The sequence below is a fragment of the Oculina patagonica genome, chromosome 11 (assembly GCF_052425735.1).
Source record: "Oculina patagonica isolate OP01 chromosome 11, crgOcupat, whole genome shotgun sequence".
NCBI lineage: Eukaryota > Metazoa > Cnidaria > Anthozoa > Scleractinia > Oculinidae > Oculina > Oculina patagonica.
The window spans coordinates 10,801,264-10,818,685 of record NC_135768.1 but is presented as its reverse complement, the minus strand read 5'-3'; the positions used below and the strand labels follow the sequence as shown (position 1 = coordinate 10,818,685).

Sequence of the window (17,422 nt, the reverse complement as noted above, 5' to 3'; positions counted from 1 at the left end):
GCTGATCGCTATTAAATATTAAATCTTGCGTGACCGTGACAGAAGAGCCGGCTGGGCCGCGTGGGTCTGGATCGATTTACCGACAAAAAAAAAAAAAAAAAATTCCGTGCAGATTATGAATCGGGCCCAGGCCCCGCCCGATTAATAACTAGTAAACAAACTGGTCGCCACGCATTTAAACACGAACTGACGAATGTTGCATCTGATGCAGTGAATCTGGTGAATGAGAACTTCCTTTAATATTTCTTTGTTTTCGACGGTGTGCACCACTGAATAAGTTTCTTTCCCATTGTGATGTTACTAGTATTAATTCGTTTCTAGCTGTCTTTTATATAGCTCGAATACAGCTACAATTAGCGGTGCAGCCTACCAGCTGTCTTTGCGTGACAAGTTACACGTTCATACATTTTATTTTAAAATATGAAGTTCAGAGTTAATACAGTACTAGTATGCTGTAGACAGTGTAGACAAGGTGAGGGTAAGTTTATTTTCAAAGCGAAAGTTTACAAACTGTGCACTAACCGGTCCTTTGGAGAAAATATTTATGACCTTCGGCGAGGTTCCAAGTCTTCGCTCTTTTCGTAAATGATGAAAACTGCAGAATAATTTTCTCATAAAACTGGAGTGGTCGCGCCACAGTTTGTTTTCTTTCCCAATGCGATATACTTTTAAATCGGTTTTCTGTTTTCCAACGTGTCCAACGTGGTTTGCGTTCGAATACTTTGGCCCGTAACTTCGAATGCGATCAGCGCTACGGTTCATTGGTTTCGATTTTGTTTGTTCATGGATTTGATTGACATCGGTAGTTCAGATTTCTCCTCTGTTACGGCACTTACACCTTACGGCACTTACGGCACAAACTTCAGCTCTCAATGTGTTTTGCTTGCAGCCATTGCGGCTGCAGCAAAACACAAAAACCGAAAGCAGGCAATCCAGAAAATTAAGGTAAAGGTAAACTCCCAGAACAATATGAGCAATAGCAAAAACAACAACGGTTCAAAAGTTATGCCTTCACTTGAGACTACGAATATAGTCAATTTAATTTTTTGCTGCTACAACTATTGATAAAATAATAGTTGTCAAGTCTTTCGTGACGTACGTTATTTCTTGTTATGTTAAGTTTCATGTCACTCGCTACAGATCATGTTCTCACCACAGACGATGTTCCTGAACTAGAAGTTAGACGTCGTTTGTCAACATATCTGTCTGGAATAACTTTGGCAGAGGAGGATGGTTTTGGACTACGACTTCCAGAGAGGGATCTACCAGAAGGATTTTACTTGACCCATAAGCGATGCTGTAGGCGAACGACGTACTCCGCCAAGCCAGGATTCTCTATTATTCTTTCAAAGGAGAACACATGGTGGCGCAATGTTGAAGGACAAGAGGAGAGCAGAGAATCGGTATTATTAACTTAGACAAGTAAAATAAAATATTAAAATTATTACACAGTGCACTATCCATTCGGTGTACTCTGAGAGCCAACAGATAATTGTTAATTATCCTGCAAAATCGCGGAATATTTAAGAATTGGTTCATGCTTAGCGTGCGTATATCGAGTTATGGATGCACGCGGGAAGTTTGGAGAGCACAAAAGAAGCGTAAGAATTGCTCGAGCCATCAGCCGAGAGCAACTCTAGCTTCTTTAAGTTGAAAAGCTCCAAAAGCTTCTTGAACATTTGTTGAGCTTTAAAACACAAGAAATACAGTAATCGGTCTTCCCTAAAACCACAAAAAATGTTTAATATGGTAGTTAACGCAACTACGCCAAACAAAAGGATTGATGCGAAAGGTTTTATTGAAGATATTACCTTGTAAAATAAATGTACACAAAGAGCGACTGAATGAAGAAGAAAAGCAGCAATTCTTTATGCTTACGGGATGAACGTAAAACTGACAACTTAATGTGATTGAGTGTACACACAAAATTAGGCTCGACACTTCAGTAAAATTGGCATCATTGAAACTTTTTTTTTATTATTTTTTTTATTGCAAAACACACACAGAACGTTCTTACAAGGTGACATGTTCACTACTAATTACTTACTATACAAAGCCTTACTTATTACTTACTATACAAAGCTTACTCTACTTACAGTACAATACACTACTTACACTACCTACATAACAATAAAATTGTTTACAACACACTACTTACAATACAATACTCAGTTTCTTAAAATTTAATATTTATACTTCTAACAGCGCAATACAATTTATCTCTTTTAATACATTTACAAAAAAACTATCAACTACTTTTGGCTTATTAAAGATAAATTATAATGAAAATGGTAACTTATAAAAACTAAATCAAATTGCGCCATTTTTTTTCTTACCAACATTTTGTTCAAAAATTTTAAGCTGTTTCTGTCAGTCATTGAGAGGGGCTTGAAAGAGCGTCGAAGGAATTAACTGTTCAGAGGACCTTAGAGCCTACTATATTGAGTGTATTCGGCCTGGGAGGGTGAAGATAAAGAGATTAGTTTTTATTCATTTATTTTATTTCTTCTTTAAAAGGCTTTCCAGCAAATCCCACTTTTTGTTGGTTGTATCATCTGTTCTTTGTTCAACGACATAAATCGATTTAAGATAAAGTAGAAAACTTTCTATTTTAGGAGGTCTTGTTTTATTTTTACAAATCCAAATAAAGTGTCTGGCCAGTAGAAAGCAGAAATTAATTTGGCGATGATTTTTTGAGCAGTCCGGTATCAATCCTAAGGCTACAGAGATGTTCACCGTGTAATGCTCTGGAAATATTTTAGATAATTTTAGCAGTTCGGTTAAGGAGTTCCAAAAGGAGGTCACCCTGGAGCACGACCAGAAGAGATGCTTTAATTTTTCTGGTTTTTCTTTGCAGAAAGAGCAGTTTGGGTCATCTTGTACTCCAATTTTTGTTAAGAATTCATTAGTTGATATTCGCCTATGTAAAAGTTTGAATTGGAACTCGACAAGTTTTGTGCTTTTGGTGCATTTAAAAGCTAATTGATAGGCATCGCTCCATTTAATGCATTTTGTTTCTTCTGTATTACAGTCTTCAAACCATTTCCGTTGAGATTGGGAAGAAAGCGTAGATTTTTTGGATATCAGTTTCTGATACACTGGTGGGCTTGTTCGTTGCGATTTTATTAACGTTTCCGAAAAGGTTTCGTATTCGAAGTCTTTTGTAATAAGGATGTTTTTGTGTGCGTCCCAGAGCAGTTTAAGGGCCGATATGAGTCCATAGTATCTGAGAGGACAAATTTTAAGACTGAATTTTGTCTGTACTCCAAAATAGGATAAGAAATTATTTGAGCCATCTTTCAAATGCTTCACCTTAGCGATACCTTTATGATAACATTCAGAGTAAAAGACAGGACAGTCATCAATTCTGATCACTGAATTGTGCCATAAGTTTTGGTTAAGGAACTGATTCTCAGATTTAATTTCATCTTCAAAATTAACTTCCGACCAGATTGTCAGTACTTCTTTGATGAAAGTATCCTTAATTTGAAATTTCTTTATGTCTTTCGTGTTGAGATTGCCCTTAAGGACTATTGGACCTCCACTTTTGTCTAGCTCCACATCATAAAAAAGTTTCCATTTACCATGATTTTCTTCATCTAAATATTTTTTAACCCACGAGGCTTTCAGGGATTTGTTAAAACTTTCAATATCGATCATTCTGAGGCCTCCGCTTGGGTAGTCATTAATGATAACATTTCGTTTGATTCTATCTGGTTTTCCATTCCAAAGGAATGAAAAGAAAAGTTTGTTTACTTCTTTGATGACTTTCTCATTTGAAGGTAAAGGCGATAATACATAAACGAGTTAAGAGGCGACAAGACTCTTCAGGACTGTTATTTTGCCCATTAGTGTGAGTCTGCGATATTTCCAGCAGCTTAAGACAGTCCTTACCTTTTCTAATTTTTCATTGTAGTTCAAAGCCGCGGTTTCTTTCGCGCCAATTGAAGCCAAACACCAATTGCAAGAGCTTTTTTTTGGCCACTTAAAGTTTCTTCCAGGAAGTGATATTTCACTTGTTCTTTTTGCGTCAAGTCAAAACTTCTTAGACTCAACACTTTGAGCTGAATTTCACTTCAGTTTTAGCTAAATATAGAGTCTTCGTGACAGCCGTGGGGCCGTAAACAAGTACAATGTAAACGCTTGCTTGTTCGAATTGCACAAGGCGTATAATTTCCAGAAAATATATATTGCTTCGGATCTTTCTGTAAAACTTAACTGTTATCGCAATTTTTCAGGACGTATAGGCGGGTTTGGCTTTGCTATGTTACGCGCTATGCCCTATGCGCGCTATGCCCTGGGTCGAGTTGGCTTTATATGTTAGGCTCTATTTTGCAAGATTAAGCAGGATAATTGGTTTATTATCCAAGGACTTCCTTATCGTTCAATCGTATATGAGCATCGTGACAATTTGTTTTATTATAATTTTGAATATTATGTCATACGTGCCTTCAACAAATACTGATAAATGTAATAACAGGAGAACTAGAGGATGCGAAAAATATTCAAGGAGGAAACTATTAAAAAAGTAATGAGGGAATGAACAAAACAACGAATTTACGTTAAGTGCAGACTCTGTATACGTAGTACTCTTGCAAGTGTAATTCGCGCAATTTTCCCGACACTTATGGCCGTCGTCTCCACTATTTTGATGCAATTTAAGATTCTGTCTAGAGACCACCTTGTGTACTTGTTAAGTACAACATTTTAGAAATAAAAACATTACAAAGCCAACGCCCTATTCATAACGAGAAAATAAGTTAGCATTTAATTGCTTTGCTCTCGACAGTTACTTGGCTCAGATCGTAAATTTTGAAGCGTATTTTTCCGTTCTCCGTTCTTCGCGGTGACTGGTTTTCTTTTAAAGTGCCTATGAAGTAAAAAACTTTTTTGCTTTTTTTGGTAGCTTATTATGTCTACTTTCCGAAAAGTTAAAAAAAGAATAATGTCAAAGAGAGAGAAATCGGACTTTTTGCCGCCTAAAGTGCCCTCGGTAAGACAAAACAGTGGGTCCGGAGACTGGACACGAATTTGGCTCGAATGACGTAGTTAGTGGTTCCACAGATCAGTTTACACTTAGATTTTGTTGATACACAGTGAAGTTCACTACTTCAGCTGAGATTGTTGCTGCTTTTTCGTTGATAAATCGAAATCTTGTCCGACAAGAAGGATATGTTGCCATCTGCGGACTTGGCAGAGCGGGTTTCTAGCAGAAATGAATCGCACAACGAAATATCGTGACACTAAATGGACTGAAGTAGCTAGTTGGACCTGTCCAACCGCCGCAAGCCGATCAAGCGCTCTTTCACATAAGCGCTGGTCGACGAGGACGATCGAAGTTCGGCGAAGCAGATTCAAATGAGAAATTCCCTATAAAAAATGAATAACTAGAATTTTTATTGTTTCCAAAAGCACATACATCGACGGGCTTTGATTTTGTGAGTGGTTTCGCAGTGTTGCAATGTGCTTCGGAATTGACACGGGCGCTGCTTGCCGCGCCGAGGTTGCTTGCTTGTCGAATGTGTAAATTCAGGTTACGGTACGCCTATCCCGGTGGTTATTCGGTATTATATAACGATTTGGTGATTTTAATACAAGTAGCGATCAGTTGCTTGCTTTCATTTTGATTGTGTTCTTGTGTGGGAAAGTACAGTGGACTGACATATTAAATTATTTCTCCGAAGCGTGAGAGTGACATAATTAAACTTGACAACACGGCAAGTACCCTGGGTTCCAGAGGGTTTTTTTTTTTTTTGCGGCGACAAAGAGCGGCGAAGCCGCGATCGTTGATAGAGTGGCGAAGCCACGATCGAACGAGCGAAAAAAAAACCCTCTGGCACCCAGGGTACACGGCAAGATAACACTTCTTCAAACTCAAGATTAGCACTTTTTGACTTGAACGAAACCAAAACAAGTATAAACAGAACTGCAGTTGTTGCTCTTTATGGTTCGTTAGCATTACGGTATACTTTCAGCAAATAATTCCGGCGAAGGCAGCCGTAAAATTTGTCCAAGATTTTGCAAGATCTCAGTGCATTGTTTAAAAGTACATTCGTCAAAGAATACTACCGGAAATGCAGACGTAAATGACAACATTCGAAGCGCGCTACTTGAAAACAAACAAGCATTTCTAGCTCACTCAAGTCGAATTTACATTCCATATTTTTGCTTTTTTCACAGATGCATTCGTTTGCGTCTGGCGATTGATCGTTTCAAGTGTTTGGGAAAGGAAACGACTGCTACCTTACGAATGATAAAACGATCTACTAACCATACAAATTAAATTTTGAGGAACGAAGTCTCATAATAAAAGAGCCAGCTGTGTAACATATTGTAAACTCCTGGCGCGACTGCTAAATCTTTCTTCGGCTAGTCAGGGCAGAATGATATAGAGAGACCACCATATCCTTTACAGAGATAACTCTTTTGATAAATTTCCTCTTCGCTTTATGACTTTATCGTTTCATTTGTGGCAAGGAAGAGCTTTTGCTGAGAACAGCGATCCTTGAACTGCCGACGGAACAGAATTCGTTTCTTCTTGCGTTTTCATCAGAACGAATAGCTTTACTATACACATGGAAATTTCGCTTCTATTTACTCTGCGAAGCTTCACCAAAGGAAATAAGTGTATTTGATGCAGTTTCGTTTGTGCAATTGCCTTTGTTTGACTCAAAAGCCGAAATATAGCTTTCGCCAGCCCTCTTTGCTCTCTTTACGCCATAATCCTGGTGTCTTTAGAACCACTAAGTACGTCATTTCCGGTGAAACCGGAGCGTTTGGCCGCGCGTGAAAAGGACCCACTTCAAATTGCGAAATCCAAACTTCGAGGCTCAAAAAATACTAGAAAAAAGCGCTTTTGATATCTTAAACACGCATATTCGTGCTAACTAAGACATAAACAAGCAATTTGAGCAAAGTTATTTTTTACTTCATAGGCACTTTAATGGCTCCGGTTGCAATTGCATTGCAGATGTAATGCCTTGTTTTTTTTTCTTTTTCTGTTGTAGACTGACCTTCATCTACACTGTGAAGAGTGCGACCAACTTCTCAGTAGTAACGACTGGGAACCGCAAATCGTTGCTCGTAAGCTGCCAAGCTTTATTGAGTTCGTTATGAATGTTCAATGCCTCGTTGTTACTGAGATGAAGAAAAGCGGATCGACACGAACCAGTGAGTAAAAAGCTTTTCTTTTAATGAAATTCCATATATTCACCACATTTTATATACTAAATCAACATCATTATTTGCCACTGTTTTGCCACTCTTACACATTAATAATTGAGTGACATTGAATGGAATGGGATGACATGTGTTGAGTGAAGAACTCAGAAAAAATTCTTAATTCACAGATGTGAATTACTCATTCACGCTAAATTCACTCTTAACACATGCATTGAAGATGAAGTTTTGTTAGGCTCTTCAAACTGTTCAATATAATTACAAATTTATGAAGAATACAAAAAATGCTCGGCAATTTTGTAATATTTTTCCTCTTTCTCCTTTTCTACAGTTCCTCCAGAGATTCTTGCGCGAGGTGCTTTAGCTCGGGAAGTCTATAACAATGCCCTGGCTGAAGGCAAGACGTGTGTCAAGAGGGTGCCATTGATGGCGATTGGTCAAGACCGATCCGGGAAGACCAGCTTAAAGAAGTCCTTGAAAGGGATACGTTTTAACCCCGAGGAAGACAGCACTGTGGGTATTGATGTGGATCGTTACGATTTCAAAGTGACCACCGAGATGTGGGTGACAGGGAAGAAGGATGAAGAAGCAAAATCTGATACAGCAGCCATTTCATTTGAGCATAATGCAGCACGATTGGTTGCGGAAAGATTGAAGAAAGAAGAAAGTGCTACTGAGAGAGTAGCTGTTGATAGTGCAAGAAGCTTTGATTCTGAAAACACCGATATGCTAATGGAAACGCATTTAAGTGAGCCATCAGAAGACCCAGCCCCGATTGACACGCCAGACGATACAGCACCCACCGACTTCACGGATGAGCCTCATTTACAAGTAGAAGAAGAACCTGATACAAACAAATTGAATGAAGAAAATGATGCTTTTATCACCACAAAAGTTCCAGATTTCGAAGATATAGCTGACATTACTGAAAAGTTACTCCAACATGATGTGTTAGAAGATGACGATCACATATATTCAATTTTCTGGGATTTTGCAGGGCAGTCGGTTTACTATGTGACACATCCACTCTTTCTCACAGCAAGAGCCATCTACTTTTTGGTTTATGACCTCAGCCAAAATCCACATGGTACAGCCAAACCATTGGTGAAGCAAGGAGTGTACAAGAAATTTGAAAACAGCTTCAACCTGAAAAAGAATGTGGATTATTTAGATTTTTGGATGACTTCCGTGGCTTCCCTAGCCAGGCAGGATGAAAGCAATGATGTAGGAGGTGAAGCGTTGGTAAACAGATTTCCAGCAGTTTTCTTAGTGTGCACTCATGCTGACAAACCTCACGATGGTCGTGATCCTCGGGAGCTAGCCGTCGAGATATTTGGTTCTCTGAAAGACAAGCCATACGGTTCCCAGTTGTCTGATGTGTTCGTTGTTGATAACACCAAATCCGGTAGTGAATTGGAATGCGGAGAAGTCACGCGCCTGCGAGAGGCAGTACTTGATGTTGCTAAGGAACTACCTCACATTAATGAAGCTATCCCAGTCAAGTGGTTAAGATATGAGAAAGCTCTTCAAATAGCCAAGATAGGAGGGTACAAGTGTATTTCTCTTGCACAAGCAAGACACATTGCATCTGAAGTGTGCAACATTTACAAGGATGATGAGATCCTAACTTTGTTAAACTTTTTGCACGATCTACGAATTTTGATTCATTTTAATGACACTCCAGAGTTAGACAATGTGGTGGTCTTGGATCCTCAATGGTTGATTGACGTATTCAAGAAGGTGATTACCGTCAGGCCCTATGACACGAAAGAGAAGGGGTTTTTGAACCTATGGTGCAAGCTTGAGAAAGAAGGAATTTTGGAGGAAAAGCTTTTGGAACATGTGTGGGATCCTTTGATTTGCCAGAGAGCACCACTTGAAAGTCTTATTGCAATTATGGAGAAATTTAGCTTGCTGTGTCCTTGGCCGTCGTTGGATAATTCCTGCAACAAGCAGTATCTGGTCCCATCAATGTTGAAGTCACATCCACCAAAAGCGATCAGTGATCTTGTTGCATCTGCACAAATTCCTTCTCTTTTCCTTAAATTTAAAACTGGTCAGGTTCCTGCGGGCTTGTTTTCCCGACTTGTGCTAGAATTCTTTCAATGGTGCAATATCAAATTTCCGCAGCAGGCAGCAGTTCCCCAATTTTTCAACAATTTTGCCAGATTTTACATCCTTCCGGAAGAAGGCCACTCTGTGGTCCTTCTCTGCCACTCTTTGTCGGTCGAGATTCTTGTTCTTAGCGGCAGTGAAGCTATTGACACACCTGATGTGACCACGGCTCGTGGTGTTCGTGATCAACTAGCTTCGATGATCGATCGCATGCGGAACAAGTTCTTTTGGGTAAGGAACGTAGGATGTGAAATGAGTTTCTTATGCCCAGTTTGTTGTCAAGGACGTGCAGTCAACTATTGCCGAAATCACCATGTAGAAGGCTGCAAGCAAGAAGAATGTCTTCACTTCTTTCCAGAATCTAAGCTATGCAACGCTAAACAGGTCCTTCATTGCACCAGGTCCGCTACTGCACAAGATAACCGAGTCACGGTCAAACAGTTTGCTCCTTGGCTTCCATCTGGGCATGAAAAGGTGAGCATGGGTTTTTGTTGCGCATTATACGTATAGTGGATAGAATGCAGTTATTCAACAGATGGAATTGCACAGGTTAGAGTTATACATTTCATCGTTAAATTCTAGGTCTCTTTATCGCAAAGGCTTGAACCATGGTCATTTAAATGTTACTCGTGAAGGTTTCTGTCCTTGTGCTTTAGTGATTTGATAACCCCACCCTATATAAGTTTTTTTAATGGTATCGAACAATTTTCAACGCTGATCATTTTTATGGTATAACAGGTTACCGTAGTAGTAATGGCATATAGGCTGTACTAACGTATTGTCGCGCAAATAATCCGTTTTAACCCAACGTTTTGTAATTTTCTTTCTAGCCATTCCTTATTAGTCTTCTTCGCATTTTTCTTTCATTAGACGATATTTCATTATTGCAAAAACAAAAAAATTGTAACTTCGCGCGCGTTTGTATCACTTTTGATCGTATGCAGCCCAACTAAACAATTTGTTGAGCTACCAGAACAGTGTAACATGTCAAAAACAATTTTATAATGTAGTTTTCATAAAAAAATACAAACTGTAACAAAATTTAACGGAAGGAATTTAGAACCATATTTATCTTAAACATGGTAAACAAAAGAGAAACAAATTCTCCTGTTATTCGTCAACAGCAGCAAGTGACTGATGAACATGATGGGGGACTTCTTTCTTTTGTGGAAGGTCAGCTTCCTTTCTTGTGTTATGTTTGCTCTGTCGTTTTATAAACAGTATTTTCCGCTTTATTTTTTTCAATTTGACTTCGCCTTACCTCTAAAACGTCCTTGAAAAAGATCTATAACTAAGTTCCTTTTCTTAAAGGCCTTCGCCATCCTTGTCACAAATCTCTCTGAATTTATTGCTGTGTATATTTTAATTAGATGGACAGCCGGAAGAGTCACCTGCTTTATCTTGCAACGAATTTGGATCTCTTCAGCAACAATCACTTGTGCCTGTTAATCAACCAAAAGCTGTTTGTCTACAACAAGACGCAGTCAATGAAAGTACTGGGTGGCTTTTTCCATTTTCACAAGGTAAGTTTCCATCAAATATCGTGCTTCATATTTTTTCATTTAAATTAATTAACTGATTTTAGTTCCTTAACGTTAACTTTTTGTCATCTAGATGATTTTGCAAATATTTTCTGGTACTGTGTATTTTTAATCCAAAGGGCATTGCGAAAATTCCCTTACCTTACCTGGCAATGTACTTGGGTGTCTCCAAGCACCATCTTACGAGCCCAAAGATGTTGTGGTTAAACTACTAGATGATTTACAGCTGGAGCACACGTCACTAGAACAGCCAGATCCTGAGACCAGGAAATGGATCCGTTGCCTAGCAAGAAATGCAAAGTGGTTAAATAGGCTGGATGTGGTTAAATACTTGAGACAGGTTACTCCCGCTGGAACCACGGGTAGGTGTGACACTGACATTATTGAAAACGATCACAATGACGATGGCAATAATGGTGTTGATGGTGACAATCATTGTTTGAATTAAATTATAGCGGATATAAAAGAGGAACTCCTTCTTTCTTTGATATTGTTATCCCGGCTGTATTGTTCTGCAAATTTTTCCAATCAAGTCCTTGTCTTATGTTCTTTCGAAAGATCAATTCAAAGAAAATTGAAAAGATAAGATAAAATAACTTTTCTTTTTGGCTGTTATGCTCGTGTGTTTATGTCCCATGCTTATCCGTCCGTGTGATCTTGGGCTTTGGTTTGAGTTAAGTTTGGCCTTGGCTACGTTATCGTTTGTTTAAGCTTGTGAATTATGCTTTAATGCTTTGGTCAAAGGGACTGAACTCCGTGGATCTTCTTTTGCGAAAAAGTGGTGAATCTATTCTTTCTCCTGCTTCTTCATTGAAGAGGATGGAAATGTCCTGGATTTGACAAAAAAATTGAAAAAACTAAACAATGAAGTGACAGGTGATAAATAATCATTAAAAAATTATTGTCGTGGATCTAATTAGCGCAGATCATAAAAATTCGTTCTTTCGTCGGTTTAAATAGGATAAATACGACAGAAAGAAAGTTTCGTTTTCCAACATTGCTAAATGAAAAGTTTATCCAGAACAAATAATTGTTTTACAAATTTCAAGAAATGACGAAGCAATTATGTGAAAATGTGTGATGTTACAGAATAAGAAGTCAGTTACCTTAATTTGGAGCTATTGTAATTAAATGAAGCAAGCTTTCTAGAAAGCTTCTTTTGCATAATTATTAGAAATACTGAATTATTGTGAATTTGTTGCGCGATTTGGGGCCCCACAGGGTTACTTAAATTTTATGGTACTTCGCTTATGAGTAACACAGAGCGACAGTTTGTTGTGCAGTCTTCTGCCTGCAATCTCAGTGTCTACAATCCGCATTTTATATTGACCGATTTGCAATATTAAGAGGCTGTATCTGTAATAGTGGTCTGCCCGATCTGGCTTGTTAAATAGATTTCGCTCTTTTCTAGTGTGTTGCAAGACTTTCATGTACTTATACTAAAAACACAATTCACTTGACCGGATCATTAATTTTTTTCGAGTTTTTAAGGATTTTCGGTTCACCCGAACGAGCACTTGTAACGACCACTGTCAAGGCTTAAATTTACCACAACTTTGAAAATTAATTAAAAAAGAACTAACAACTTCTGTACCAAACAAACACTACAGCCTGTTAAATTATGTCTTTTAAATTTATCACACCAACTTTCACGAACACTGAGCTCGAATCAAGCTAGCAGCAAAACATTAACGACACCCCTATCACACACCTTGATGAAACACTTGAAAACGGCTCAGATTCAAACTTTATTTTTGAAAAAGTGAGGCGGTCTACTTCAATCAAACCAACGCAGCCGAAAAGTAGATGTAATAGAAAATGTTCCTATCGAAAAAAACCTTTTGGTATATATACTAATGTCGTTTATATATCTTAATGTCGTTTATATTAATATCAGTATGTAATATATATTCGCCCCCTCAACAGGGCCTCTACTAGAGGAAAGTACACACGTATTAGAAATTCCTCAGCAACAGAGGTTTGATCTAACAGTGGGTTTGTCAAGTAAGTTAAACGTTTATACAATGCTTTTAGTGATACAGTATTGGGACAAAGTTGAGGCCAGTTTTAGCTTACCTGTCATTAAAATTACAAATTAGCTTTTATTGTTTTAATAAGCAGGGAAGAAGCTTATGGGACAAGAAATTCTAATAAATAGCAATACCAATAATGCGTATCAGTATAATTTACAGAGGTGAATATAAGAATCGGATATTTTTTGGCCGAGAAGCTCAGTTTATGGCACTGTTTTCACCGCTCTAGATGGTGAAAATAGCATCTCAATGCTTGATTAATTTAAGGTAGCTCACTACAGTTTTGATGGCGTAAAATGCTCAGAAATGTTTTTTTTTTCTCTTATAACTGTTTGTTACGGTGTACAGCTATATTATATACGACATTTTAACAACAAAGGCGGTCTTTTTTTTAACTCTACACGTAAAACCCGTTCACAACATTTTAGAAGTTAGAGATTGGCTTTGGAACATTCGTGTGCAATAAACTAAAATCTGTAATACAGATTTGGAGATAGTAGGAAAATGTGATATTTTGCTTATTTTAAAAAATAGCTCAAAAGCTGTTTACATGATACCGGAATGTCTTTTATTCCAGGTCGAGTTCATTCCATCCCGATATATTCCTCTACATCTGTTTACATGAGTATATATGGTATATACCGAGACTAAATTTCGTTCCCTCTTCAAGTCATTACAGAATGAATTTTTTCCGGTTTTCATTCTGAATGAAATATTCGTTCTGGTATAACATCTCATTCCGCTATCATGTAAACTGAACATGAACTCCATTCCGAGCTGAATCGCAAACCGTGTATACGTAGTCTGGGGGCGAGTGACGCATGCGTATCGTTTTTAATATGGCGGACAACGAAGGTGTATTAGGTGAGGAAAATACTTGCAAGAAAAAGGATAAAAAGGGTAAGAAAGATATAAATATCCACTGGAAATGGGACGGCACGCGTTTGCCTTTTCTGTTTGTCCCAGAGAAACAGCCCTACGGGCAAATTGTTGGTATATAGCTATTAATAGGGACCACGGAATAACCATCCTGTGTTTGTGAGGTCACAGCATGCCCATGAATATTCAATTTCCTCATTAACTGCTACTGTAAATATCAAAGCTTCCTAAAATCGGCTTTTAAGACTGTGTTTTTGTAATAAAATGAAGTAGAAATATTTCCACACTGTTTAAGTTTCTTTTTTTGCCGTTCTTTTGGCGAATTGAAGCGTGCGAGAGGAATTCTATGAGTGTAAAAAGGCTGTCTTTGTAAAAGCGGTCTGGTCGATCTCCTTGAAAAAAAGATTTCGCTCGTTTCTTTTGTGTTGCAAGACTTTCATGCACTCATACAAAAATCACAATCCGCTTGATCATATCATTTATTTTTTTCGATTTTACTACAAATTTCAAGATAAATTAAACAAAAGCCAATAAAGTCTGTACCAAACAAACACCACGGCCAGTTATATTATGTCTTTTTTAATTTATCACACCGACTTTCATGAACATTGAGCTCGAACCAAGCCAGCAGCAAGACATTAACGACACCCCTTTCACACATTATTATCGCTGTTTTGTCGTAAAAAAAAAAAACAACTTCGCTGCACGCCAACAAGGAAGGGAAAGCACAAAGTCACTACCTTAACCTGATTCATATGCTACATCAACTTAAAGTTTGCTCGTCAAATGTTGTTATTCCTTGTGGAATTATCGAGCGAAATTCGAACAATAACGACCTTGCCTCCGTACAAATGGTTGAAAACATTTTGAGACAATGTATGAACGACTTGCGTAAACGTGTACGCAAGGCGTTCATACATTGTCTCTAATTTTTTTCACGCACGTAAAAAAATACGCGTCCGGTTGAAATTCAGCATTATTTTCTTTCAAATGAGCTGTAATACATTTATAATTATATTGATTTTTTCTATAATTCTGACTGCTTAAGGCATGTCTGCGAGGCAAGTTGATGAGACGCCTCATCCCTCAAGATTTTATTTCCAGGCAAAACATGAAGCTCGCCAAAATTAGGCAAGTTTACACAGCTATAAATAATCATTAAGACGATACCGCAAGGTTTTCTTCTGTAGAAACATTTTTTTTATTGTATCTTATTTCGGCTAGCTGCGTTGGTTTAATTGAAATAGACCGCCTCACATTTTTAAAAATAATGTTTGAATCTGAGCCATTTCGGCGTGTTTCATCAAGGTGTGTGATAGAGGTGTCGTTAATGTCTTAAAGCCGTTTTTACTGTTTAATGATGAAAGCGAGTCGAAGAAATATATTTTTTCGGCTACCTCCAGAGGTCCTAAATGTTCGATGCCGAAGTTGCACGCCTTGTATAAATGTCATGAAATGTTTGTATTCTGTATACGAATCGAAAACTTTTAAAAAGAGGCTGTCGCAGTAAAAGCGGTCTGGTTGCTCTGGCTTGAAAAATAGATTTGGCTCATTAATTTCTTGTGTGTTGCAAGACTTTATGTACTTATACTAAAACCACAATCCGCTTGATCAAATCATTTATTGTTTTGGAGTTTTTAAGCATTTTCGGTTCACCCGAACGAGCGCTCGTACTCAAATTTACCACCGCTTTCAAGGTAAATCAAACAAAACCGAAAACTTTTGCACCAAACAAACATAACAGCCAGTTATATTATGCCTTTTCAATTTATCACACCAACATTTATGAACATTGAGCTCGAATCAAGCCGGAAGCCCTCCTCAGAAAGTAAAACGGGTTTTAATACAAAACACCCTTTAGGGGTTCCCAATGGAGATACTTCGAAAATCACGACGGCGAAGCCCAAAACAACGTGAAGTGGAAGTATGTAGTTATGTAGATTTGGTGAATACACTCCCAAATATAACGTTTGAAGTGTTTATTTCATTAGAAACATATGAATCTGAGATGCAAATAAATTTTCACTTCACGTTGTCTTCGCCTTCGTCGTCGTGATTTCTGAAGTATTTCTTTCGGGGTATCTCACATGACTTTCTGTGGTGGAACACGTTTTGCTTTCTGGGGAGGGCATAGGCAGAAATTTTGACCAATTTCAGTGAAAATTGCATAAATTGTCCCGGCTGGTGGTAAAGACGACCTAATTTGATATTTCAGCTAGATTAAAAGAACAACGACACGACCTAGTTGGACCCAAATTAGGCCAAACTATAGTTCGACTAAGACTGTTCTTTTGAGGACCGAGAGCTCTGATGAAAGTGAGTGGAGGAAATATATTTTCTCGGCTACATTCCAGAACCGGCACCCGATTCTTCGACTCATAACTTAAACTCATAGAACTGCTCCCGCACGATTTAAATCGCCAATTTATTACAATTACATAGTCGTAAAAGCCGATTGTAGGAAACTTAAATCTTTACAATAGCAATTTTAGAAGAATTTGCCGAATAGTCATATGGGCATGCTCTGGTCACGCAAACAAATTAAACATAAACACAGGATTATAAGCCTGTGTAGGGACAGAGGCATTGCACGAAAACCGCGCATGCAATATTAAAAGCTAAGCTGTCGTCATTTAAATGCAGAACGATTTTTATTTTGAAACGAAACTCGTTCCGGATTGAAACTTACTCCGGTATCATGTTAACAGCCCCTAAACGAAGTCACACCTACCTAGAAAATTCAAGGAGGTAACTCTTACGGGAGAATGTTTAACAAGCATGACTTTGAATTTCTATGAGCTTCGAGAAAAAACACGAATCAATGGAAATTACAATTTTCGACACACATATAAGAAAAAACATGTAAAACCAAGCAGTCTACTCACAACCAAGGTCGAAAAGAAGCCATCTTCACTGATCTTGCACACGTACACGGTGCCCATATGATAAAAGGTAATTAATCAATTGCGCACTGCAGGTGCACTCTCCAAAACTCGACTTCCAGTCATAAACCTGGTGAAATTATTATTGTTCGCAGTCGTCACTCAACCAGACAAATTTACCTCACTAAACTTTCCCGAGGTAAAGTCTGCTGCATGGCCTTAGGCGCGACGAGAATTGATGATAATGATGATGATAAAAATCATTTGCACGTAAAAAATCTACTTTCCCTAGGTAAACCTTTTATTTCCCTAGGTAAAATGACCTCATGTAACTGCACCTTATATATTAAATAGCTAAGAGAATTTGTTGTTTCAGCGTACACTAATCAAGTATTACATATTACGGGGCCCTTTCAAGCGATCCTTTTAATCAAAAGCATTGTTTCTCTTGTAGGTGGAGATGAATGGAAGCTACTTGCTGAGAGGCTAGGCTTAACTTCAGAAATGATTCGTTTCCTTGACAAACGTGTTCTAAACCCAGCAGATGCCCTTTTGGTTTATGCTGGAAAACGGTGTAATATAACTGTGGGAGATCTTTATGCCTTGTTAAATGAATGTAAGCTACATGGTATGGCCGATCGATTATGAAAAGATATAGACTATACGCGACGACCCTAGTAACAAACTTGAAGGAGACTGATCTAGTTAAAATTGTTAATATTGTAAATAAACTATTGTAAATATTTCAAAATATTATCAATAATATTTTCAAAATAAACAAACTTCCTTTACC

General features: G+C 38.0%; 1 protein-coding gene across 2 annotated transcripts in view; it reads left to right on the top strand.

Moving 5' to 3' along the window:
- The window catches only part of LOC144630191 (uncharacterized), a 38,429-nt gene extending 21,046 nt beyond the window's left edge, over window positions 1-17,383 (top strand). Inside the window, exons 8-15 of one of the 2 annotated variants that reach the window (XM_078488507.1) lie at window positions 1,141-1,403; window positions 7,008-7,170; window positions 7,511-9,768; window positions 10,422-10,467; window positions 10,665-10,817; window positions 10,955-11,197; window positions 12,762-12,839; window positions 17,084-17,383. In XM_078488507.1, the coding sequence (XP_078344633.1) occupies window positions 1,141-1,403; window positions 7,008-7,170; window positions 7,511-9,768; window positions 10,422-10,467; window positions 10,665-10,817; window positions 10,955-11,197; window positions 12,762-12,839; window positions 17,084-17,277 (3,398 nt within the window). In that variant the 3' untranslated portion in view covers window positions 17,278-17,383. Of the gene's footprint in view, window positions 1-1,140; window positions 1,404-7,007; window positions 7,171-7,510; window positions 9,769-10,418; window positions 10,468-10,664; window positions 10,818-10,954; window positions 11,198-12,761; window positions 12,840-17,083 lie in introns of both variants that reach the window. The other variant, XM_078488506.1, reaches the window with a different exon arrangement.
- The last annotated feature ends 39 nt before the right edge of the window (window positions 17,384-17,422 follow it).